The sequence below is a fragment of the Pristiophorus japonicus genome, chromosome 11, assembly GCF_044704955.1.
Source record: "Pristiophorus japonicus isolate sPriJap1 chromosome 11, sPriJap1.hap1, whole genome shotgun sequence".
Classification (NCBI taxonomy): domain Eukaryota; kingdom Metazoa; phylum Chordata; class Chondrichthyes; family Pristiophoridae; genus Pristiophorus; species Pristiophorus japonicus.
Genome location: NC_091987.1, coordinates 220,559,504 through 220,587,215, shown reverse-complemented (window position 1 = coordinate 220,587,215; position 27,712 = coordinate 220,559,504). Strand labels below are relative to the sequence as shown.

Genomic DNA, 27,712 nt, shown 5'->3' with positions numbered 1-27,712 from the left:
ATGGTATGTTGCCTCCCCGGTGCAAGGGTCAAGGATGTCTTGGAGCAGCTGCAGGGCATTCTGGAGGGGGAAGGTGAACAGCCAGTTGTCGTGGTGCATATAGGTACCAATGATATAGGTAAAAAACGGGATGAGGTACTACATGCTGAATTTAGGGAGCTAGGAGTTAAATTAAAAAGTAGGACCTCAAAGGTAGTAATCTCAGGATTGCTACCAGTGCCATGTGCTAGTCAGACTAGAAATAGCAGGATAGCTAAGATGAATATGTGGCTTGAGGAGTGGTGCAAGAGGGAGGGATTCAAATTCCTGAGACATTGGAACCGGTTCTGGGGGAGGTGGGACCAGTACAAACCAGACGGTCTGCACCTGGGCAGGATCGAAACCAATGTCCTAGGGGGTGTGTTTGCTTGTGCTGTTAGGGAGGGGTTAAACTAATGTGGCAGGGGGGTGGGATCCTATGCAGGGAGACAGAGGGAAGTAGAATGGAGGCAGACGCAAAAGATAGAAAGGAGCATTGTAAAAGTGGAGGGCAGAGAAACCTAAGGCAAAAATCAAAAAGGGCCACATTACAGCAAAAGTCTAAAGGGACAAAGAGTGTTACAAAGACAAGCCTGAAGGCTCTGTGCCTCAATGCGAGGAGTATTCGAAATAAGGTGGATGAATTAACTGCGCAGGCAGCTATTAACGATTTTGATATAATTGGGATTACGGAGACATGGCTCCAGGGTGACCAAGGCTGGGAACTCAACATCCAGGGGTATTCAACATTCAGGAAGGATAGACAGAAAGGAAAAGGAGGTGTGGTAGCATTGCTGGTTAAAGAGGAAATTAACGCAATAGTAAGAAAGGACATTAGCTTGGATGGGTAGAGCTGCGGAATACCAAGGGGCAGAAAACACTAGTGGGAGTTGTATACAGACCACCAAACAGTAGTAGTGAGGTTGGGGACAGCATCAAACAAGAAATTAGGGATGCGTGCAATAAAGGTACAGCAGTTATCATGAGCGACTTTAATCTACATATAGCTGGGCTAACCAAACTGGTAGCAATGCGGTGGAGGAGGATTTCCTGGAGTGTATTAGGGATGGCTATTGACTCTGGATTAGTTCCTACGGACTGGAGGGTAGCTAATGTAACACCACTTTTTTTTAAAAAGGAGAGAGAGAGAAAACAGGGAATTATAGACCGGTTAGCCTGACATCGGTGATGGGGAAAATGTTGGAATCAATTATTAAAGATGTAATAGCAGCGCATTTGGAAAGCAGTGACAGGATCGGTCCAAGTCAGCATGCATTTATCAAAGGGAAATCATGATTGACAAATCTTCTAGAATTTTTTGAGGATGTAACTAGTAGAGTGGACAAGGGAGAACCAGTGGATGTGGTGTATTTGGACTTTCAAAAGGCTTTTGACAAGGTCCCACACAAGAGATTGGTGTGCAAAATTAAGGCACATGGTATTGGGGGTAATGTATTGACGTGGATAGAGAACTGGTTGGCAGACAGGAAGCAGAGAATAAACGGGTGCTTTTCAGAATGGCAGGCAGTGACTAGTGGGGTGCCACAGGGTTCAGTGCTGGGACCCCAGCTATTTACAATATACATCAATGATTTAGATGAAGGAATTGAATGTAATATCTCCAAGTTTGCAGATGACACTGTGAGCTGTGAGGAGGATGCTAAGAGGCTTTAGAGTCACTTGGACAGGTTAGGTGAGTGGGCAAATGCATGGCAGATGCAGTATAATGTGGACAAATGTGAGGTTATCCACTTTGATGGCAAAAACATGAAGGCAGAATATTATCTGAATGGCGGCAGATTAGGAAAAGGGGAGGTGCAACGAGACCTGGGTGTCATGGTACATCAGTCATCGCAGTTTGGCATGCAGGTACAGCAGGCGGTGAAGAAGGCAAATGGTATGTTGGCCTTCATAGCTAGAGGATTTGAGTATAGGAGCAGGGAAGTCTTACTGCAGTCGTACAGAGCCTTGGTGAAGCCACACCTGGAATATTGTGTTCAGTTTTAGTTTCCTAATCTAAGGAAGGATGTTCTTGCTATTGAGGGAGTACAGCAAAGGTTCACCAGATTGATTCCCAGGATGGCAGGACTGACATATGAGGAGAGACTGGATCAACTGGGCTTGTATCCACTGGAGTTTAGAAGAATGAGATGGGATCTCATAGAAACATATCAAATTTTCTGACGGGATTGGACAGGTTAGAGGCAGGAAGAATGTTCCCGTTGCTGGGGAGTTCCAGAACCAGGGGTCACAGTCTAAGAATAAGGGGTAAGCCATTTAGGACCGAGATGAGGAGAAACTTCTTCACTCAGAGAGTGGTTAACCTGTGGAATTCTCTACCGCAGAAAGTTGTTGAGGCCAATTCACTAAATATATTCAAAAGGGAGTTAGATCTGGCCCTTACGGCCAAAGGGATCAAGGGGTATGGAGAGAAAGCAGGAAAGGGGTACTGAGGTTGAATAATCAGCCATGATCTTATTGAATGGTGGTGCAGGCTTGAAGGGCCGAATGGCCTGCACATGCACTTAATTTCTATGTTTCTATGTATCAATCCCCAAACTAATCCCACTGCCCAGCTCTCTCTCCATAGCCCTGTATCAATCCCCAAACTAATCCCACTGCCCAGCTCTCTCTCCATAGCCCTGTATCAATCCCCAAACTAATCCCACTGCCCCGCTCTCTCCCCATATCCCTGTATCAATCCCACACTAATCCCACTGCCCCACTCTCTCCCCATAGCTCTGTATCAATCCCAAACTAATCCCACTGCCCCGCTCTCTCCCCATAGCCCTGTATCAATCCCACACTAATCCCACTGCCCCACTCTCTCCCTATAGCTCTGTATCAATCCCAAACTAATCCCACTGCCCCGCTCTCTCCCCATAGCCTTGTATCAATCCCACACTAATTCCACTGCCCCACTCTCTCCCCATAGCTCTGTATCAATCCACAAACTAATCCCACTGCCCCGCGTTCTCCCCGTAACCCAATATCTTCCTCTGCCTCAAATATTTTTCCAATTTTCTCATAAAAGATTAAACTGTTGCTGCTCACGTACTCCCTTTGCAAAAAGAAATTTCTCCCAAACTCTCTCCCCATTCTTTTAAGTGACAATCTTTATGTAAAATTCCCTCATCTTCGACTCCCCAACCCGGGACATAATCTTTACCTATTGATCAAAATCCTATAAAATTTATCAAAAGCTCTGTTAAATTTCCTCTTTGTCTTATTTGCTGTAGTAGAAATAGACCAGTATCTCACATTGCTCCGAATACCCATAGATTGTTCCCTTTTGTCTCACCCTGGTGAATCTGCCCTCTCTCTGACTTTAGGTACCCCAAAACGGCACACAGTATTCTAACCAAGGCCTCAGCAATGTTTTGTACAAATTGATCATTGTGTCTTTACGCATACTCTGTGCCCTATTTCGAAAACCAAATTGTTATTTGCCTTTAGTTGAACTTTTACGGAATCATGTATTTGACAGCCTATGGACTGGATTTCAAAACTCAAAAATGGGTGAGATTTCGAACCCCCCGATCTCCGATCCCTCCAATCCTGGCCTTCCCAGCCCCACTGCTGGAGTGATCATGTGCATGGTGCAGAGTATGCAGGAAAGGCAGGACCGAGCCCTTCATCAACACAATGTTTGTGGTATTTGGAGAGCACACATACATGGCAACAAGCTCTGCACAAAGTGTTTGTAGTAAAAGGACACAGTAGCCCTCATGATGCTATTGAAGTGTAACCCGGTTTCAGAGAGAGATGTCTTGATTGCTGATGGTGATTGGATCACATTGTCACACAGACTTTGAACCTGACACACTTCCCAGCATTAAACTCTTGAATCTCCTGGTTAAGATCAGCTTGGCTTTGCTTTCAACTCACTTGTTTCTTCAATAGAATTATGGCCTTCCACTGCCCTCACCCCACCCAGCCAATCCCGGCTCTCACCTCTCCCCGCCCTCTCAATCTGGAAAGGGAGAAGAGAAATGTTAAATCAAACCCAGCCATCAAATTCGTAGGGCCTGAGGGAGACACTTTCCCCAGGTTTCGCGATCGCAAGCCAGCCCCCACCTCACCCGCCCCCCCCCTCCCCCCCCCCACTATGCTCCCTACCTGCCTCCAACTTTAAAATGCTACTGCATGGTGTATTACTTCATGCTAATCCACATTGAATTATAGCTGCCGCTTGGCTGCCTATTCCCCTAACCGCCCTCACCCCCCCCAAACCACCCTCACCCCCCCCAAACCACCCTCACCCCCCCACACCACCCTCACCCCCCCCAAACCACCCTCACCCCCCCAAACCACCATCACCCCCCCCCACACCACCCTCAACCCCCCCACACCACCCTCACCCCCCCCAAACCACCCTCACCCCCCCCCACACCACCCTCACCCCCCCCCACACCACCCTCACCTCCCCAAACCACCCTCACCCCCCCCCACACCACCCTCACCCCCCCCCACACCACCCTCAACCCCCCCACACCACCCTCACCCCCCCCACACCACCCTCAACCCCCCCACACCACCCTCACCCCCCCCAAACCACCCTCACCCCCCCCACACCACCCTCACACCTCCCCAAACCACCCTCACCCCCCCCCCACACCCCCCCACACCACCCTCACCTCCCCAAACCACCCTCACCCCCCCCCACACCACCCTCACCCCCCCACACCACCCTTACCCCCCCCCCCCTACACCACCCTTACCCCCAACCCCCACTCTCTAACTCTAACTCTAACCTATCTATATCTCTTTCCAGGGAGCACAGACTTGTGTCTCTTTGCCAGTCTCTGGCACTTGAGCTTTGCCAGATACGTCATGGGATGAGGGTCATGACCCAAGCGCTCAACTACAATTCTGCCTATAAGTTGTCACAGATCCTTAATCAAAGGTCTGCGCTTTCTATTTTTTGGTCTAGAGGTTGCAGCATAAACCAGCCCAAGTTGCTCTGGTTATTACACCTTGTATAATTGTGCCTGCTAGTTAGTGGCATTTATAGAGTGATATAGATGTGAGAAGATATTTCCAGCAGAGTCTGATGTCTCAAGATGCCTCTGTTGGCCAAAGGAGTCGGAATAAACCAGATTGAGAAGTAAACAAATAATGGACATCACAAAACAAACATTCTGGAAATACACAGTATCGGTAAAAGGATAAGGCAGGTTAATCTCTGCCCATCCTCATGGACCTGCTGTAGATTGCCAGCATTTTTTGTTATTGTTTGAAAGTGAGCTTGAGGATGGAAGTGTAGTGCCGGGGAAATGGATCAGGTTCGGCTGACTGAAGTCGACATTGGGAGAACTGAACTGTTCAATGGCACTAGTAACCAAGTGCCACACTGCAGCTGGCCAGATGTGGGAGGGCAGGAAATCGAGCAGCAACCACTGATCCAGGCCTGGGGTTCCAGAGGGGGTCATTTGTGGAACAGAGCAGGTCTTGGGTGTCAATGGAGTGGGAGAGAAGCCCATCCTCCAATTTTCAGCCACCCATTTTTCAATTGAAAAACAAGTGACCAGTGGTTGTAAATTGCTCCAGAAACTTCCTTCCTTCATTCTGGTCCAACTGTTCTTGTCGGATAGTTTGAACGATCAACATGTCTAAGGTGGCTGCAGCACCTGGAAAAGTTGAAGACCTATGTCTATATTCATCTATGCCCTATATTGCCATTCTATTGAGTGAATACTACCATTCTATTTGTTCTCATTACTCATGGTGCATCACCTCATGCTGATCCACATCATTTTAAGATTGAGCTGAATAGTTTGGTTTATTGAAGTACAATTGGATTTCTTTTATGCCACATTTGTTGTACTTGGTTGTTGGACAATGCGCAAATTCTTTTTTTTCTTCAACTTCTGCTTTTACTTTGCATTCTACCTTTTGTGATGCAAGCTTCAACGTTGGTGCCCCTGTGCATGTACTATGTTCATGTGCCCCTGTGCATGTACTATGTTCATGTGCCCCTGTGCATGTACTATGTTCATGTGCCCCTGTGCATGTACTATGTTCATGTGCCCCTGTGCATGTACTATGTTCATGTGCCCCTGTGCATGTACTATGTTCATGTGCCCCTGTGCATGTACAATGTTGATGCTTTTGTGCGTGTCTTTGCGTGGGAACTCTGTGTGCACCAGTTCCACTGTTTCTCTCATGCATGTCAGTGAATAGGACAAAATTGAAGCATTAAGAAAGGAAATGAGCAGATTCAACATGACTAAACAACAGATGGTTACATATTTAGTATGGAGAGAGAAGGCTGATGAATTATACGGTAGCACAAGGGTGCTAGACTTTCCTCTCCTTCGCCTCGATAGGATCTTATTCTCTGACATTTTAATTAATTTCTCTGGCAATTCAAGCATCTGTATTTTCCAACATTTTTGACCAAAACCTGACCAAGTCTGATCTTAGAGTTTTATTTTTTTTAACTGAAGCCTTGCAGGTAAAACTCCCTGCCAAGGATCCTAGAACGATATTTCATTCTGATATATTTTAGATGTGGCTGTGCATATTGATTTGTTCTGGGATACATCTCGCTCCCTAATTTTGCTGCAGGCCTTTTGAATTTGGAGAAGCTATTGCGCCAATTTCTCATTTCCAAGGACACTTTGTCGGTCCGAATGTTGGACCGAAGTCAGGATTCAACGTCACTCCTGAAAGAAATTCGAGATGAGAAAATTGCAACGATAATTATTGATGCCAGTACTTCAGTGTCACAATCCATCTTCCACAAGGTATGTTTAATCTTAAAGTTACTGAACTCCATCCGACCAGAGTCTAACAATTAATGAAAAGCCCAGAGAAATTGCTTAATTGCTCCAATTGAGTATTTTTGTTCACTTACTGACTCATTATTTGTGCCGTAACACAAGCCTGCTGACTGGTACACAGTTATCAGACATTTCATACTCTGCTTTGTATTAACAGCATGTACAGAGAGGCAGTGACAATACGTTTGTAGCACTATCATACTTTTGCAAATGTTAAACAAAATCCCATCATTTTTTGGAACCTGAATTTTCCCCCAAACAATCCCATCTGCTCATTGGAGCCGACAGATAATATTTCAAGCCTACAGGCGGGTGAAAACCAGTTTCTAGGCAGCGTCTGTTGCTACCTCAGTCAATCATTATCCTTTCTGTCAGAACTATATTCAAAATTTTCTCTCAAAATTGAAAAAACTTTTCCCAACTTGTTAAATAGTTTGAAGAAGAATACTAGAGGTAACATGCCCAAGAAGGGAAACTGTGATCTCTCCCTGAGTTTTGAAGGTAATTCAGTGAGTAAAATTCCTGTTGCATGACTAGACTATATTCAAATATTTATCTCGTGCTCTGCACCAAAGGTCACGCCCATGATGTTAAACTGAGCCCATGTCTGCCTGTTCATTATAGTTCCCACGGCAGTGGAGTGGAGTGGAGAGGAGTGAGTTTTACAACACTTCTTTCTCAACCAAACATCACCAATAAAGATGAGCTGAGTGTTTCTCTCACTTTCTCTGTGCACACATTGGCTGACATGTTTGTCTTCACTTCAAAGGTCATTGTTGGCTGTGAGGCTTTTTAAGACTTCCTGAGAATGTGAATGGTACCAAATGCAAGTTTGTTCCTTTCTAACTTTATAGAACAGTAATTGTTTTTGATGGGAACATTTTACACAAATCCTCTAGTCTAGCCTGGAAGCGTATCCATTTTACACTTGTTGCCTTTAATTCCGCGCTCACAGTTTAAGTTAACCAGCCAGCATCAGCCTATGTTTTCCATAGGCTCACAAAGTGGACTCGGGTATGTAACAGCATGTCTGATTCTAAACAGTCCACTGACTACAGACATACGTGAGTTATGAATGTTTATAACAGCAAAAGCTTCCAGGGACTGGGTGATTCAATAATCACTTACGCAACAGCAGAAGCTGCACCAGAACAGATGTTCATAACAGCAAAGGAGGTTTTCAAATGTGTCATTAACTTAATTGTTTTCTATAAAATGTATTTTTTCAACTGACAACGTGTCTGAGAAAGTAGCTGTACGATTTACCGTATTTACAGCACAGAAACCGGCCATTCAACCCTGGTCCGTGCCGCTGTTCATGTTCCACATGAGCCAGGTCTCTGTAGCTCGGTCTTGCTCAGAATAAAGAGTTCACACGATCACTGTGAGCACCATAATGAACATAACATGTTCTTTACAGCTTCAACGTTTGAATTTTGAGGGATGAGCATTGAGTAGAGGCCACTCTCCTGTTCTGCAGAAAATCGGCAAATCCATTTGTGAATTTTATAGTAATTTATGGGCAAGTGAAAGATAAATGTTTCAGTTTTAATTAAAATAAATAATTTACTTATTTTTGACTAATTCCTAAGATGTTGGAAAGTTATTGAAGACGGTAAACTGGAATTCGATTTTTAAGATCAATTAATCCTCGTAGAAGTGAAATTCTTCATTTTTGCAGTCTCTGTCTGAAGGTGTGTTGTGACAGCAGATTGCAATCAGAGTCAGCCCAACTGAGGCAGTAAAAGGAGCGGATTGGCAGTAAATTTGAGACAATTGTCATATGTTCACTCTGAACAGAAAGGATAATGAACAAGATACACCATTTTATTGTAGCGTCACTGAGACCAGCCCCTGCAGCTGTAAGTCTGAGAATAGCAAATGAACAGAGGAATTATTGTAATTGCTAAACAGAGAAGACATCTGGCTCTAAACGGGAAACAGAATGCAAAAGCAAAATACTGCAGGTGTTGGAATCTGAAATAAAAACAAATGCTGGAAATACTCAGCGAGTCAGGCAGCACTTGTGGAGAGAGAAAGAGTTAACGTTTCAGGTCTGTGACTGACGAATGCTCATCGGCCTGAAATGTTAACTGTTTCTCTCTCCAGGTGCTGCCTGACCTGCTGAGTATTTCCAGCATTTTCTGTTTTTATTTTAGTTAACGAGGGTTTGATGCAAATATAAATGCCATTAGAGTTAAATCCTAGATGTAACTATTTATTGCACTAAATCGTGTGTATGGTGGTCCATTATAGAAATTATTGTGTGGTAATCTTTATAGTAACCTGTAGTGTGTAATAGTTTATAGGAGTCCATTAAACTAATTAGTAATGAATATTAGTACAGTATAGCCATTGTACTAAGCACATCCTATCCATCACCAAAACGACTTATTTACACTCATCAGCATCATCTGTCTCCATGCCAGCACAACCCCATTACCATTAAAAGCATTAACCATACTGTATATCCTCTACACTCGATTTCACCAGTGTTCTGCTTGCCACGTTCCATCTTCCATTCTCCATAAACTCCAGCTTGTCTAAAACTCCATCATCTTTATCTTGTCCCATTCACAGTCGTGCTCAGGCATCACTCCCTCCTCACTAACATTTTCTGTCCCCAACACATTAGGGTAGATTTTCACCCCGCATCATAGAACCTGCATGATTGCATTGTGCAGTAACAGGCAGTAATGTCAGTGTGCAAAATAGAGTTTGTTGACTGCTCATTTCCTGATCATAACATTGTTGAGTGGAGATTTTGAAGTGTGATCACTAATGTACACAAATCATAGAAACATAGAAACATAGAAAATAGGTGCAGGAGTAGGCCATTCGGCCCTCCGAGCCTGCACTGCCATTCAATGAGTTCATGGCTGAACATGCAACTTTAGTACCCCATTCCTGCTTTCTCGCCATACCCCTTGACCCCCCCAGTAGTAAGGACTACATTTAACTCCTTTTTGAATATATTTCGTGAATTGGCCTCAACAACTTTCTGTGGTAGAGAATTCCACAGGTTCACCACTCTCTGGGTGAAGAAATTTCTCCTCATCTCGGTCCTAAATGGCTTACTCCTTATCCTTAGACTGTGACCTCTGGTTCTGGACTTCCCCAACATTGGGAACATTCTTCCTGCATCTAACCTGTCTAAACCCATCAGAATTTTAAACGTTTCTATGAGATCCCCTCTCATTCTTCTGAACTCCAGTGAATACAAGCCCAGTTGATCCAGTCTTTCTTGATATGTCAGTCCCGCCATCCCGGGAATCAGTCTGGTGAACCTTCGCTGCACTCCCTCAATAGCAAGAACGTCCTTCCTCAAGTTAGGGACCAAAACTGTACACAATACTCCAGGTGTGGCCTCACCAAGGCCCTGTACAACTGCAGCAACACCTCCCTGCCCCTGTACTCAAATCCCCTCGCTATGAAGGCCAACATGCCATTTGCTTTCTTAACCGCCTGCTGTACCTGCATGCCAACCTTCAATGACTGATGTAACATGACACCCAGGTCTCATTGCACCTCCCCTTTTCCTAATCTGTCACCATTCAGATAATAGTCTGTCTCTCTGTTTTTACCACCAAAGTGGATAACCTCACATTTATCCACATTATACTTCATCTGCCATGCATTTGCCCACTCACCTAACCTATCCAAGTCACTCTACAGCCTCATAGCATCTTCCTCGCAGCTCACACTGCCACCCAACTTAGTGTCATCCGCAAATTTGGAGATACTACATTTAATACCCTCGTCTAAATAATTAATGTACAATGTAAACAGCTGGGGCCCCAGCACAGAACCTTGCGGTACCCCACTAGTCACTGCCTGCCATTCTGAAAAGTACCCATTTACTCCTACTCTTTGCTTCCTGTCTGCCAACCAGTTCTCAATCCACGTCAGCACACTACCTCCAATCCCATGTGCTTTAACTTTGCACATTAATCTCTTGTGTGGGACTTTGTCAAAAGCCTTCTGAAAGTCCAAATACACCACATCAACTGGTTTTCCCTTGTCCACTCTACATTCCGTATGGCCTCATACTTACTCTCGTCTGGTCTCATCTGGCCCATAGGTCTTCTGACGGGGGTCCCAGACACAATGACAGATGATGCACGGCCATGGTAACCAACAGGTAAATGCAACCTGGGAGTGTCAGACAGAGCATTGGTTTAAAGTCTGGCTATCTCTGCAGTCATTCATAACATAGAAACATAGATAGAAACATAGAAAATATGTGCAGGAGTAGGCCATTCGGCCCTTCTAGCCTGCACCGCCATTCAATGAGTTCATGGCTGAACATGCAACTTCAGTACCCCATTCCTGCTTTCTCGCCATACCCCTTGATCCCCCTAGTAGTAAGGACTTCATCTCACTCCTCTTTGAATATATTTCGTGAATTGGCCTCAACAACTTTCTGTGGCAGAGAATTCCACAGGTTCATCACTCTGCGTGAAGAAGTTTCTCCTCATCTCGGTCCTAAATGGCTTACCCCTTATCCTTAGACTGTGTCCCCTGGTTCTGGACTTCCCCAACATTGGGAACATTCTTCCTCCATCTAACCTGTCTAACCCCGTCAGAATTTTAAACGTTTCTATGAGGTCCCCTCTCATTCTTCTGAACTCCAGTGAATACAAGCCCAGTTGATCCAGTCTTTCTTGATAGGTCAGTCCCGCCATCCCGGGAATCAGTCTGGTGAACCTTCGCTGCACTGCCTCAATAGCAAGAATGTCCTTCCTCAGGTTAGGAGACCAAAACTGTATACAATACTCCAGGTGTGGCCTCACCAAGGCCCTGTACAACTGTAGCAACACCTCCCTGCCCCTGTACTCAAATCCCCTCGCTATGAAGGCCAACATGCCATTTGCTTTCTTAACCGCCTGCTGTACCTGCATGCCAACCTTCAATGACTGATGTACCATGACACCCAGGTCTCGTTGCACCTCCCCTTTTCCTAATCTGTCACCATTCAGATAATAGTCAGTCTCTCTGTTTTTACCACCAAAGTGGATAACCTCACATTTATCCACATTATACTTCATCTGCCATGCATTTGCCCACTCACCTAACCTATCCAAGTCGCTCTGCAGCCTCATAGCATCCTCCTCGCAGCTCACACTGCCACCCAACTTAGTGTCATCTGCAAATTTGGAGATACTACATTTAATCCCCTCGTCTAAATCATTAATGTACAGTGTAAACAGCTGGGGCCCCAGCACAGAACCTTGCGGTACCCCACTAGTCACTGCCTGACATTCTGAAAAGTCCCCATTTACTCCTACTCTTTGCTTCCTGTCTGACAACCAGTTTTCAATCCATGTCAGCACACTACCCCCAATCCCATGTGTTTTAACTTTGCACATTAATCTCTTGTGTGGGACCTTGTCGAAAGCCTTCTGAAAGTCCAAATATACCACATCAACTGCTTCTCCCTTGTCCACTCTACTGGAAACATCCTCAATTCAGGGCAATTACATTGGGGACTTAAGAGGGAAGTGCGCCACAATTGCTGTAATAAAATGCCGCTAGTTAATTATGTTCTTCACACGTAATGCACAGGTATTATTGGATAGCCTGTCACGAGAAATCTGGAGTCTTCCTTTGTTTTTATGCACTATGGGGCTTCAATAGCACTATATAGAAGAATATAGAAACATAGGATTAAGGGCAGCCCCTCTAGCCTGCTCCACCATTCAATTAAATTATGGCAGAAGAGTAGGAAACAGCTGCCTGTGATGTCAGGTAGCGTGCATGGCATAGCGTATAATTCGTCCCTTCTGGTACACGGCGGGTCTCCTGACCATGCGAGACCAGCGGCGTGAGTGGCAACAGCGGGGATTTTCAAAATAGCTAGCTTGGGGCAGCGTGAGCGGACTTGTGGCGGGGGGGGAATCAAAGTGAGACATCACAGGAAACCAGGTAAGTGATTGGTTGGTGAGTATTTCTCTTTTTAACAACTTGGGCATTGGTTTAAATTAAGAGTGTGATTACAGATTAAAAACTATACATAGATAATTGAGATTCCAAAACTTGAAAACCTAATTAATTAAATTAAATACAATAAAGAAGACAATGCAGGCGATGTATTGCCGCTGCAGCATGTAGGAGCTGGTGGGCACCAGTGTGATCAGCGGTGATCACATCTGCAGTAAGTATTGGCAGCTCGAGGAACTTCGACTCAGAGTTGATGAGCTGGAGTCCGACTTTTCGACATTGCGACACATCAGGGAGGGGGAGAGTTACCTGGATACTGTTCCAGGAGGCAGGCACGGCCCTTAGGTTAAATACTTCAAATTTTGTCCATGATCAGGGACAGGAGGGTGTGACAACGAGTGAGGCAGGTATGGAGATCCAGGAGGTAGTGATGGAGGAGCCTCAGCCCTTGCTCTTGTCCAACAGGTTCGAGGCTCTTGCTCCCTGTGTGGACGAGAGCAGGGACTGCAGGGAGGATGATCAAACTGACCACAGCACCGTGGTACAGGGGACCATTCAAGTGGGGGGAGTAAAAAGAAAGGTTGTAGAGGTAGGGGACAGTATCATTAGGGGTATTGATACTGTTCTCTGGCACCGGGAGCGTGAGTCCAGAAGGCTGTGCTGCCTGCCCCGGTGCCAGGGTTAAGGACATCTCCTCAGGGCTGGAGAGGAACTTGGAGTGGGCGGGGGAAGATCCAGTTGTCATGTAGGTACCAACAAGATAGGTAGGACAAAGAAAGAGGTCCTTCTGAGCGAGTATGAGCAGCTAGGGGCTAAAGTAAAAAGCAGAAAAACAAAGGTCATAATCTCTGGATTACTGCCTCAGCCACGAGCAAATTGACATAGGGTAAATAAGATCAGAGAGATGAATGTGTGGCTCAAAGATTGGTGTGGGAGAAATGGGTTTCAATTCATGGGGCATTGGCACCAGTACTGGGGAACGGGGGAACGGTTCCAATGGGACGGGCTTCACTTGAACCGGGCTGGGACCAGTGTCCTGGCAAATTGAATAACTAGGGCTGTAGGTAGGGCTTTAAACTAAATATTGGGGGTAGGGTTCAGGTGAGGGGAAATGTAAAAAGTCAAAGAAAAAGGAGGGGTAGCGATAGGGGTAATGATAATCCGAGTGTGACAGAGCGTATAAACATAAGAGTGCACCAGAAAGTAGAGTCAAAGCAGGGAAAAATAGTAAAAAGACAAACTTCAAAGCTCTTTATCTGAATGCACGCTACATTCATAACAAAATAGATGAGTTGACGGCACAAATAAAAATAAATGGGTATGGTCTGATAGCCATTACAGGGACGTGGTTGCAATGTGACCAAAGCTGGGAACTGAATATTCGGGCGTAGGCAGAGATGGGGTAGCTCTGTTAATAATGAGATCAGTGCAGTAATGAGAAATTATATTGGCTCAGAAGATCAAGATATAGAATTAATTTGCATGGAGATAAGAAATAGCAAGGGAAAGAAGTCACTGGTGGGAGTAGTCTTTCGGCCTGCAAACAGTAGCTACACTGTAGGACAGAGTATAAATCAAGAAATAATGGGGGCTTGTAAGAAAGGTACTGCATCAATAATGGGCAACTTTATTCTTCATGTAGATTGGACAAATCAAATTGGCAAAGGTCGCCTGAAGGACGAGTTCATAGAGTGTATTCGGGATGGTTTCTTAGAACAATACGTTGTGGAACCAACCAGGGAGCAGGCTATCTTAGATCTGGTAACGTGTAATGTGTAATGAGATAGGATTAATTCATTATCTCATAGTAAAGGGATTATGGATGCATTGGTTGTAATTTACCAAAATTCCCTGGATTCTGGGGAAGTCCCAGCAGATTGGAAAACTGCAAATGTAACGCCCCTATTCAAAAAAGGAGGCAGACAAAAAGCAGGAAACAATAGACCAGTTAGCCTAACATCTGTGATTGGGAAAATGTTGGAGTCCATTATTAAAGAAGCAGTAACGGGACATTTGGAAAAGCAAAATTTGGTCAGGCAGAGTCAGCATGGATTTATGAAGGGGAAGTTTGACAAATTTGCTGGAATTCTTTGAGGATGTAATGAACAGGGTGGATAAAGAGGAACCAGTGGATGTGGTGTATTTGGAATTCCAGAAGGGATTTGACAAGGTGCCACACAAAAGGTTACTGCACAAGATAAAAGTTCACGGGCTTGGGAGTAATATATTAGCATGGATAGAGGATTGGCTAACTAACAGAAAACAGAGAGTCGGGATAAATGGTTCATTCTCTGGTTGGTAATCAGTAACTAGTGGGGTGCCACAGGAATCACCGCTGGGACCCCAACTATTTACAATCTATATTAACGACTTGGAAGAAGGGACCGAGTGTAACGTAGCCAAGTTTGCTGACGATACAAATATGGGAGGAAAAGCAATGTGTGAGGAGGACATTAAAAATCTGCAAAAGGACAGAGACAGGCTAAGTGAGTGGGCAAAAATTGGGCAGATGGAGTATAATGTTGGAAAGTGTGAGGTCATGCGCTTTGGCAGAAAAAAAATCAAAGAGCAAGATTATTTAAATGGAGAAAGATTGCAAAGTGCTGCAGTACAGCGGGACCTGGGGGTACTTGTGCATGAGACACAAAAGGTTAGTATGCAGGTACAGCAAGTGATCCAGAAGGCCAGTGGAATCTTGGCCTTTATTGCAAAGGGGATGGAGTATAAAATCAGGGAAGATAGAGGCAGAGAGGTTCGTGGAGACTAGAACTAGGGGGCACAGCCTCAAATTGAGCCAATTTAAAACCGAGTTGAGAAGGAATTTCTTCTCCCAGAGGGTTGTGAATCTGTGGAATTCTCTGCCCAAGGAAGCAGCTGAGGCTAGCTCATTGAATGTAGTCAAATCACAGATAGCTAGATTTTTAACCAATAAGGGAATTGAGGGTTATGGGGAGCGGGCAGGTAAGTGGAGTTGAGTCCACGGCCAGATCAACCATGATCTTGTTGAATGGTGGAGCAGGCTCGAGGGGCTAGATGGCCTACTCCTGTTCCTAATTCTTATGTTCTTATGTTTGCTACAGTTATACATGGTATTGGTGAGGCCACACCTGGAATACTGTGTGCAGTTTTGGTTTCCATGTTTACGAAAGCATATGGTTGCTTTGGAGGCAGTTCAGAGAAGGTTCACTAGGTTGATTCTGGGGATGAGGGAGTTGACATATGAGGAAAGGTTGAGTAGGTTGGGCCTCTACTCATTGGAATTCAGAAGAATGAGAGATGATCTTATCGAAACGTATAAGATTATGAGGAGGCTTGACAAGATGGATGCAGAGAGGATGTTTCCACTGGTGAGGGAGACTAGAACTAGAGGGCATAATCTTAGAATAAGGGGCCGCCCATTTAGAACTGAGATGAGGAGAAATTTCTTCTCTCAGAGGGTTGTAAATCTGTGGAATTTGCTCCCTCAGAGAGCTGTGGAAGCTGGGTCATTAAATAAATTTAAGACAGAAATAGACAGTTTCTTAAATGATAAGGAGATAAGGGGTTATGGGGAGCGGGCAGGGAAGCGGAGCTGAGTCCATGATCAGATTAGCCATGATCTTATTGAATGGCGGAGCAGGCTCGAGAGGCTGTATGGCCTACTCCTGCTCCTATTTCTTATGTTCTTATGTTATGTTCTCATGTAAAGGATTCTCTAGGCAAGAGTGAACCTAGCATGTTAGAATTTCTAATTCCGTTTGAGGGTGAGAAATTTGGGTTGGAAACTAGTGTCCTAAACTTAAATAAAGGCAATTACAAAGGTATGAAGGCAGAGTTGGTTAAAGTGGACTGGGAAAATAGATTAAAGGCTAAGATGGTACACAAGCAGTGGCAGACATTTAAGGAGATATTTCATAACTCTCAGCAAAGATATATTCCAGTGAGAAAGAAAGACTGTATGAGAAAGGTGAACCATCTGTGGCTAACTAAGGAGGGAAGAATGTATCAAATTGAAAACAAAGGCATACAATGTTGCGAAGAATAGTGGTAGGCCAGAGGATTGGGAAATTTTTAGAAACCAGCAAAGGACAACTAAAAAAAATAAGAGAGAGAAGATAGATTATGAGAGTAAACTAGCACGAAATATAAAAACAGATAGTAAGAGTTTCTACAAGGATATAAAAAGGAAGAGAGCAGTAAAATAAACATTTGTCCCTTAGAGGGTGAGACTGGGCAATTAATAATGGGAAACAGGGAAATGCCAGAGACATTGAACAAATACTTTGTATCAGTCTTCACGGAAGAAGACACTAAAGGCATCCCAATATTAATAGAAAATCAAGGGGCTATAGGAACTTAAAACAATCACTATCACTAGAGATAAAGTACGGCAAACTAATGGGACCAAAGGTGGACAAGTCCCCTGGCCCTGATGGCCTGCATCCTAGGGTCTTAAAAGAAATGGCTGCAGAAATAGTGGATGCATTGGTTGTAATCTATGAAAATTCCCTGGATTCTGGAGAGGTCCCAGCAGATTGGAAAACCACTATTCAAAAAGAGAGGGAGACAGACAGCAGGAAACTATAGACCAGGTACCCTAATATCTGTCATTGGGAAAATACTAGAGTCTATTATTAAGGAAGTAGTAGCAGGACATTGAGAAAATTATAATGCAGTCAAGCAGAGTCAGCATGGTATTATGAAAGGGAAATCATGTTTGATAAATCTGCTGGAATTCTTTGAGGATGTAACGAGCAGGGTGGATAAGGGAGAACCAGTGGATGTGATGTACTTGGATTTCCAGAAGGCATTCGATAAGGTGCCACATAAAAGGTTGCTGCACAAGATAAAAGCTCACGGGGTTGGGGGTAATATATTAACATAGATAGAGGATTGGCTAACTAACAGAAAACAGAGAGTCGGGATAAATGGGTCATTTTCCAGTTGGCAAACAGTAACTAGTAGGGTGCCATAGGGATCAGTGCTGGGTCCTCAACTATTTACAATCTACATTAATGACTTGGATGAAGGGGCCGAGTGTAATGTAGCCAAGTTTGCTGATGATACAAAGATGGGTGGGAAAGCAAATTGTGAGGTGAACACTTGGGGGCGGAATTTTGGCTCCCCGCCACTCCGTTTTCTGCTCCAGAGCGGCGACAATGGCGGCGGTGAGGTGTTCTGGCCAGGCAGTCAGCCTCCAGCACCCTGCAGCAATCCTTGGGTCCAGTTTTCCCAAAAGAGCTGCACCGGTGTTCAACAGCCCTGGTTGTGACACCGCCGTGAGTTTTGACTCTTGCACGACCCATATGCCCCAAAGCGTGCCCCGCAGGTGCTCCAATGATACTGAAAGCAGAGAGTTAAGTAGAGGTAAATGTGATTGTTTATCTTTAACATTTTTTTGCGATTTGTGTTGTGGCGTGGACAATGTTTTGAGAATGTTTTTGTGCCATTTTTTAGTTTCCCCGCTCACCCCCATCCCCTCTCCCCAGGCGCCTCTCTCGGAGCACTCCCAGGCTGGTTGGTTATCTCGGTAGTTTCCACAGAGATGTGTACAATGCCTCCCTGAGCACTGCGCCCCCTGACTCAGGGCCCGGCTGCCTAATGTGACTGACTGAGGCACAAACCTTAGCGCCTGCCACCATTACCGCACCAAAAACATCAACGCTGAAAATCCAGCCCTTTTAAACGATCTGCAAAGGGATATAGACAGGTTAAGTCTGTGGGCAAACATTTGGCAGATGGAGTATAATGTGGGAAAATGTGAAAGGATGAATAAATAAGAAAATTATTATTTAAATGGACAGAGACTACAAAATGCTGTGGTACAGAGGGATCTGCAGGAGGACAAAGGGTTTGATTAGGGCAGGGAAAATAGAGTACGAGAGGAAGCCTGCAGGGAACATTAAGGCGGATTGCAAAAGTTTCTATAGATATGTAAAGAGAAAAAGGTTAGTAAAGACAAACGTAGGTCCCCCTGCAGTCAGAATCAGGGGAAGTCATAACGGGGAACAAAGAAATGGCAGACCAATTGAACAAGTACTTTGGTTCGGTATTCACTAAGGAGGACACAAACAACCTTCCGGATATAAAAGGGGTCAGAGGGTCTAGTAAGAAGGAGGAACTGAGGGAAATCCTTATTAGTCGGGAAATTGTGTTGGGGAAATTGATGGGATTGAAGTCCGATAAATCCCCAGGGCCTGATGGACTGCATCCCAGAGTACTTAAGGAGGTGGCCTTGGAAATAGCGGATGCATTGACAGTCATTTTCCAACATTCCATAGACTCTGGATCAGTTCCTATGGAGTGGAGGATAGCCAATGTAACCCCACTTTTTAAAAAAGGAGGGAGAGAGAAAACAGGGAATTATAGACTGGTCAGCCTGTCATCGGTAGTGGGTAAAATGATGGAATCAATTATTAAGGATGTCATAGCAGCGCATTTGGAAAGAGGTGACATGATAGGTCCAAGTCAGCATGGATTGGTGAAAGAGAAATCATGCTTGACAAATCTTCTGGAATTTTTTGAGGATGTTTCCAGTAGAGTGGACAAGGGAGAACCAGTTGATGTGGTGTATTTGGACTTTCAGAAGGCTTTCGACAAGGTCCCACACAAGAGATTAATGTTCAAAGTTAAAACACATGGGATTGGGGGTAGTGTGCTGACATGGATTGAAAACTGGTTGTCAGACAGGAAGCAAAGAGTAGGAGTAAATGGGTACTTTTCAGAATGGCAGGCAGTGACTAGTGGGGTACCGCAAGGTTCTGTGCTGGGGCCCCAGCTGTTTACACTGTACATTAATGATTTAGACGAGGGGATTAAATGTAGTATCTCCAAATTTGCGGATGACACTAAGTTGGGTGGCAGTGTGAGCTGTGAGGAGGATGCTATGAGGCTGCAGAGTGACTTGGATAGGTTAGGTGAGTGGACAAATGCATGGCAGATGAAGTATAATGTGGATAAATGTGAGGTTATCCACTTTGGTGGTAAAAACAGAGAGACAGACTATTATCTGAATGGTGACAGATTAGGAAAAGGGGAGGTGCATTGAAGGTTGGCATGCAGGTACAGCAGGCGGTTAAGAAAGCAAATGGCATGTTGGCCTTCATAGTGAGGGGATTTGAGTACAGGGGCAGGGAGGTGTTGCTACAGTTGTACAGGGCATTGGTGAGGCCACACCTGGAGTATTGTGTACAGTTTTGGTCTCCTAACTTGAGGAAGGACATTCTTGCTATTGAGGGAGTGCAGCGATTCCCGGGATGGCGGGACTGACCTATCAAGAAAGACTGGATCAACTGGGCTTGTATTCACTGGAGTTCAGAAGAATGAGAGGGGACCTCATAGAAACATTTAAAATTCTGACGGGGTTAGACAGGTTAGATGCAGGAAGAATGTTCCCAATGTTGGGGAAGTCCAGAACCAGAGGTTACAGTCTAAGGATAAGGGGTAAGCCATTTAGGACCGAGATGCGGAGGAACTTCTTCACCCAGAGAGTGGTGAACCTGTGGAATTCTCTACCACAGAAAGTTGTTGAGGCCAATTCACTAAATATATTCAAAAAGGAGTTAGATGAGGTCCTTACTACTAGGGGGATCAAGGGGTATGGCGAGAAAGCAGGAATGGGGTACTGAAGTTGAATGTTCAGCCATGAACTCATTGAATGGCGGTGCAGGCTAGAAGGGCCGAATGGCCTACTCCTACTCCTATTTTCTATGTTTCTATGTTTCTATGACGGGACTGACATATCAAGAAAGACTGGATCAACTGGGCTTGTATTCACTGGAGTTCAGAAGAATGAGAGGGGATCTCATAGAAACGTTTAAAATTCTGACAGGTTTTGACAGGTTAGATGCAGGAAGAATGTTCCCAATGTTGGGGAAGTCCAGAACCAGGGGTCACAGTCTAAGGATAAGGGGTAAGCCATTTAGGACCGAGATGAGGAGAAACTTCTTCATCCAGAGAGTGGTGAACCTGTAGAATTCGTGACCACAGAAAGTTGTTGAGGCCAATTCACTAAATATATTCAAAAAGGAGTTAGATGTAGTCCTTACTACTAGGGTGATCAAGGGGTATGGCGAGAAAGCAGGAATGGGGTACTGAAGTTGCATGTTCAGCCATGAACTCATTGAATGGCGGTGCAGGCTCAAAGGGCCGAAATGGCCTACTCCTGCACCTATTTTCTATGTTTCTATGTTTCTATACATGAAACACAAAAAGTTAGCAAATGGAATGTTGGTGAGACCACACCTGGAGTACTGCGTACAGTTTTGGTTTCCTAATTTAAGGAGGGTTATCCTTGCATTGGAAGCAGTTCGGAGAAGGTTCACTCGGTTGATTCCCCTTATTATCTTATAAGTTTCAATAAAATCACCTCTCATTCTTCTGAACTCCAATGTATATAGGCTCAACCTATCCTCCTAAGTCAACCCCATCATCTCCAGAATCAACCTAGTGAACTTTCTCTGACCAGCCTCCAATGCAAGTATATCCTTCCTTAAATACGGAGACCAAAACTGCACGCAGTACTCCAGGTGTGGCCTCACCAATACCCTGTACAGTTGTAGCCGGACTTCTCTGCTTTTATACTCTATCCCCCTTGCAATAAAGGCCAACTAGAATTAGGGAGCATCATTTCAGAATCAGGGATCGTCCATTTAAAACCAAGATGAGGAGGAATTTCTTCTCTCAGAAGATCGTGAATCTTTGGAATTCTCTACCCCAGAGTGTTGTGGAGGCTGGGTCATTGAATGTATTTAAGCTGGAGAGAGACAGATTTTTGAACTATAGGGGAGTGAAGGGTTATGGGGAGCGGGTGGGGAAGTGGAGCTGAGCCCAAGATCAGATCAGCCATGATCTTATTGAATGGCGGAGCAGGCTCGAGGGGCCAAATGGCCGACTCCTGCTCCTATTTCTTATGTTCTTATGTCCTATCGCGTAATGACAGTACGATATGACTAAAGAGACCAAGATTTAGTGGCATAACTACAGCAAGTTGTAGTTATATTATGTCAGTAATGTAGAAAATACATCAAGGAGCTTAACTGGGGAGGGGGAAAGGAGGGAACAAATGAAATAGGAAAAGATATGGGAACAGAGACTAAAAAGAGTAACCAAATGCTTAGTTGAAAAAAAATGTGTTTTGCAAAGATTGGAAGTGAAGAGAAAAGAAGAGAAGAGGTAATAGCTTTAGAGAGAGTTAAAGGTTCCACCACGAACAGTGAGCAGGAGGCGAAGTACAAAAGACCAAATATTGAGGAATGAAGAGTGCAGGAGGTTTTAAAAAGGCATACAGGATCATCTGCTTTATAAATAAAGGCATATAGTATAAAGCACTGGTTAGACACCATCTGGTATATTGTGTTTAATTCTGGGCATCACACGTTAGGAAAGATGTCAAGACCTTAGAGAGGGTGCTGAGGAGATTCATTAGAATGGTGCCAGGGATGAGAGACAGAAGCTGGGATTGTTCTCTGTGGAGCAGAGAAGGTTAAGGGGAGATTTAATAGAGGTGTTCAAAATTATGGGGGTTTCGATCGAGTAAATAAGGAATATACAAACAATGACGGCCAGGTAAAGACCCTCTGGTCCAGCGAGCCTGTCCCACACAATGGCGATACCTTGTGTATCACAACATATACACTCCAGCTCTCCCCAAACCATGTGGTCTCCTGGGAGAAGCAAAACACCAGATAAACAACCCAGGCCAATTTGGGGGGGGAAAAAATCTGGGAAATTCTTCTCTGACCCATCTAGGCGATCAAAACTAGTCCAGGAGATCACTCTGGTCATTAGATTCCCTGCAGTACCTACCTTCTGTTAGAGTTAATCTCCGCCCCAGCCAGAAACAAATCCAGCTTTTGCTTGAAGGAATTCAGTGAGTCAGTCAGTCAGTCTGCATCCACCACATGAAAGGGCAGCTTATTCCAGAGGTCTACTGTCCTCTGGGAAAAGAACCACCTCCTGACATCTAACCTAGATCTCGCTTTATACAACAGAAATTTGTGCCCCCTGGTCCTGCCTAACCTATTTCATTGAAATAAACGGTCAGCTGGAACACTGTCTATTCCCTTCATTATGTTAAGAACTTCAATCATATCTCCCCTAAGTGTACGTTGCTGTAAGGCAAAGAGTCCCAACTCTTTTAACCTACCTTGATAACTAAGTTGCTTTAGACTTGAAATTAGTCTAGTGGCTCTCTTCTGCCCCCTTTCCAGAGCCAGTGGATAGTCTAGGGGCTATAGGGGGGGAGGAACTTAACACAATCACAATCACTAAGGAGGTGGTACTCAGTAAGATAAGGGACTAAAGGCGGATAAATCCCCTGAACCTGATGGCTTGCATCCTAGGGTCTTAAGAGAAGTAGCGGCAAGGATGCATTGGTTGTAATTTACCACAATTTCCAAGATTGGAAAACTGCAAATGTAATGCCCCTATTTAAAAAAGGAGGCAGACAAAAAGCAGGAAACGATAGACCAGTTAGCCTAACATCTGTGGTTGGGAAAATGTTGGAGTCCATTATTAAAGAAGCAGTAGCAGGACATTTGGAAAATCAAAACTCGGTCAGGCAGAGTCAGCATGGATTTATGAAGGGGAAGTCATGTTTGATGAATTTGCTGGAGTTCTTTGAAGATGTAACGAACTGGGTGGATAAAGGGGAACCAGTGGATGTGGTGTATTTGGAATTCCAGAAGGCATTTGACAAGGTGCCACATAAAAGGTTACTACACAAGATAAAAGTTCACGGGGTTGGGGGTAATATATTAGCATGGATAGAGGATTGGCTAACTAACAGAACAGAGAGTTGGGATAAATTGTTCATTCTCGGGTTGGCAACCAGTAACTAGTGGGGTGTCGCAGGGATCAGTGCTGGGACTCCAACTATTTACAATTTATATTAACGACTTGGAAGAAGGGACTGAGTGTAACGTAACCAAGTTTGCTGATGATACAAAGATGGGAGGAAAAGCAATGTGTGAGGAGGACACACAAAATCTGCAAAAGGACAGAGACAGGCTAAGTGAGTGGGCAAAAATTGGGCAGATGGAGTATAATGTTGGAAAGTGTGAGGTCATGCACTCTGGCAGAAAAAAAATCAGTTATTTGAATGGAGAAAGATTGCAAAGTGCCGCAGTACAGCAGGACCTGGGGATACTTGTGCATGAAACACAAAAGGATAGTATGCAGGTACAGCAAGTGATCAGGAAGGCCAATGGTATCTTGGCCTTTATTCCAAAGGGGTGGAGTATAAAAGCAGGGAAGTCTTGTGACAGCTCTATAAGGTATTGGTGAGGCCACACCTGGAATACTGCGTGCAGTTTTGGTTTCCATATTTATGAAAGGATATACTTGCTTTGGAGGCAGTTCAGAGAAGGTTCATTCGGTTGATTCCGGGGATGAAGGGGTTGACTTGTGAGGAAAGGTTGAGTAGTATGGGCCTCTACTCATTGGAATTCAGAAGAATGAGAGGTGATCTTAGCGAAACGTTTAAGATTATGAGGGGGCTTGACAAGGTGGATGCAGAGAGGATGTTTCCACTCATGGGGGAGACTAGAACTAGAGGGCACGATCTTAGAATAAGTGGCCGCCCATTTAAAACAGAGATGAGGAGAAATTTCTTCACTCTGAGGGTTGTAAATCTGTGGAATTTGCTGCCTCAGAAATGTGGAAGCTGAGACATTGAATAAATTTAAGACAGAAATAGACAGTTTCTTAAACGATAAGGGGATAAGGGGTTCTGGGGAGCGGGCGTGGAAGTGGACATGAGTCCATGATCGAATCAGCCATGATCTTATTGAATGGCGGAGCAGGCTCAAGGGGCAATATGGCCTATTCCTGTTCCTATTTCTTATGTTCTTATATTCTTAATATTACTCACCATGAGGGGAGAACAAAACTGGACACACTGTTCCAAGTGCGACTTGTACAAGGACAGAACAGTACGCCTCGTCTTATACTCAATTATCCTATGGATACACCCCAACACCCTATTTGCTCTAGCTATCGCTGCACAGCATTGCTCATGTACCTTTAAGGATGTTTGCACTAGAATGCCCAAATCTCTTTCTATCTCCACCATCTTTAATACCTTTCCCTGGAGGGTGTATGAATGTTGAGCATTTGCCCTGCCCACATGCATAACACTGCACTTACCTAAGTTATACATTATTTTCCAGTCATGAACCCAGTCTCCCAACACATTAAGATCTACCTGAATCAGATGAGCCTCTTCTACAGTTCTAGCACTCACACAGATCTTGGTATCATCGGCAAATTTGCAAATTGAGCCCCAACCCCCGAATCCAGATCATTAATAAAAATAGTAAAAATCAACGGGCCCAACACTGATCCCCGCAGGACACCACTGGTGACGGTCTCCAAACCGATCCAAGTCCATCTATAACTGCTGTCTGCGTCCTACCAGTTCTGAATCCAGCTCGGTATATTTCCACTAATACCAGAGGCTCCGATCTTCTAGAGAAGCCGCTTAAGCAGTACCTTGTCAAAATCTTTTTAGAAATCTAAATAGACAATGTCCACTGGGCTTCCCTCATCCATCAACTTTGTAACTTCTTCAAAAAATACAATTAGGTTTGTGAGACATGACCTCTTTTTTTATGAAGCCATGTTGGGTATCCCCAATATGTCCCTCCCGATCTAAGTATTCATATATTGCATCCATTATGATTCTTTCAAGCATTTTCCCTATTACTGATATTAAACTGATGGGCCTATAGTGACCCAGGTCTGTCTTGTCACCTTTTTAAAAAATGGGGACGACATTAGCCGCCTCCCAATCTGTCGGAACCATTCCAGAGTGCAGTGAGCTATTAAACATACAGGCCCCTTCCCCACCTCCTGGTGGACTCTCAGGGGGATATCGTCCGGCCCTGCTGCTCTATCTATTTTTAAGTTTTAGGGGCTGAACTTGGTGGACCCACCACTGACTGCCAGCGTTTGCTGGGCGGTCTCCCCTCCGAGCGGATTTGGTGGACACCTCCCACCGGCTGGGAACTGCCCGTTGACGTCCGCTGGCAAGCAACTTGTGCAAGTGTCCTCCCACCCGAGCTGCCAGTGTGGTGCGGGCGGGAGTTCGTGGCAGCAAGGGGAAGGACTTTTGTGTGGAGGCAGGTCTGACCGCAACGGTAAGTAAGAAGATCTGCAAAAAAAAGGTTAGTAAACTTCTTTATTTTTTTTCCAGCGCTTCAGGTGGATGGGATCCCCTGAAGGTTTTCCAGTGTTTTTTTTTATTTTTTTGAAAATTTAATATTTTATCTGTTCCCCCCTCCCTGGGCCCGACTCAATCCTCGGCAGTACTTTGCCGAGGATTGCATTTGGTGCTGAGATTAGGAGGTCCTGCCCGCTGCTGCCAAGATTCATGGCATAAGATTTTTTTTGCTGCCGGCCAGTCTTTCCAGGACTTTTCATCGAAACTCCTGTCTAAAGTACCACCGGCTATCTCAGCACTCCTTTGGGTAGCACTTGGCTGGAACTTCGCTTCCCCCAGGTTCAGGGCCTTAATTCTTACTAAAACAATATGCTTTTCTATGTTAATGTTACTAGTAGTAAAACTAGTAGTATTAAATTCTAATATTTGAGCATCATTTTCAAGGGTGAGTACTCATTTAATATTTCCGCCACACTCAGTGAGACATTTGTAACCTGTCCTTGAATACCCTTCAGTGGCCCAGTACAGTCTTTGATAGTTCTCTGACTCTTCACATAACTAAAAGGAGAAATAATTTCCAGGCCAGAAGGACACAGATTTAAGATAATTGGCAAAAGAACCAGAGAGGAGATGAGGAGAATTTCTTTACGCAGTGAGTTATGAACTGCCTGAAAGGAAGGTGGAAGCATACTCAATAACTTTCAAAAGAGAATCAAATATATTAAAAAAAACATTTACAGAGCTATGGGGAAGGGAGTGGGATTAATAGTGTAGTTTTTTCAAAGAGCCGATACAGGCGTGATGGGCCAAATGGCCTTTCTCTGTGGTGTATGAAACTGGAGCAGGTTGTGGAGCTAGCATGGAGCATGGCGATGGTGGTACCCGAAGGCAAGGATTTGAAAACTGGAGCCAGGATGTTGGTTGAGCAGTGCATAATATGCAACAGGATATGAGCGGCTGAGTTTTGTTTGGGTTGGAGATTGTGGAAAATAGGAAGTCATGGGAAAAATTAAATCTAGAGATGACAAAAACCTTGGATAAAGTTTTCTGCGATTGAGAAATGAGTTAGGGGGGAGGCGAGCAGGATTGTGCAGGTTGAAATTATCAGTCTTGGTGTTGAAAAGGATATGTGGATTACATAGGATTACACAGGATATATGACACACAAACAGGCCATTCGGCCCAACCAGTCCATGCCGATGTTTCTGCTCCACTCGAGCCTCCTCCCATCTTTCCTCATCTAAATCTATCAGCATAACCCTCTATTCCCTTCTCCCCCATATTCTTGTCCAGCCTCCCCTTAAATGCATCGATACTATTCGCCTCCAGCCCTCCCTGTGGCAGCAAGCTCCACATTCTCACCACTCTCTGGGTAAAGAGGTTTCTCCTGAATTCCCTATTGGATTACTTGGTGACTATCTTATATTGATGGCCTTGAATTATGCTCTTCCCCACAAGTGTAAACATTCACTCTGTATCCACTTCATCATTTTAAAGACCTCTATTAGGTCACCCCTCAGCCTTTTTCAAGAGAAAAGAGACCCAGCCTGTTCATCCTTTCCTGATATGTATACCCTCGCATTTCTGGTATCATCCTTTTAAATCTTCTCTGCACCCTCTCCAGTGCTTCTTTGGCGACCAGAACTGTATGCAGTACTCTGTGAGGTCTAACCTAGTTTCGATACAGATTTAGCATAACTTCTCTACTTTTCAATTTTATCCCTCTGGAAACAAACCCTAGTTCTTGGTTTGCTTTTTATGGCCTTGCTAACCTGTCACAACGTTTAGTGATTTGTGTATTTGTATCCAAGATCCCTTTGTTCCTCTA

At 44.5% G+C, this 27,712-nt stretch overlaps 1 protein-coding gene across 3 annotated transcripts in view; it reads left to right on the top strand.

Annotated features, from left to right (window-relative positions):
- The window catches only part of LOC139276506 (glutamate receptor ionotropic, kainate 4-like), a 229,933-nt gene that overhangs the window by 86,056 nt on the left and 116,165 nt on the right, over positions 1-27,712 (top strand). For all 3 annotated transcript variants that reach the window (XM_070894626.1, XM_070894625.1, XM_070894627.1), the window contains exon 6: positions 6,589-6,767. In XM_070894626.1, coding sequence (XP_070750727.1) covers positions 6,589-6,767 — 179 coding nt within the window. The remainder of the gene's footprint in view (positions 1-6,588; positions 6,768-27,712) is intronic.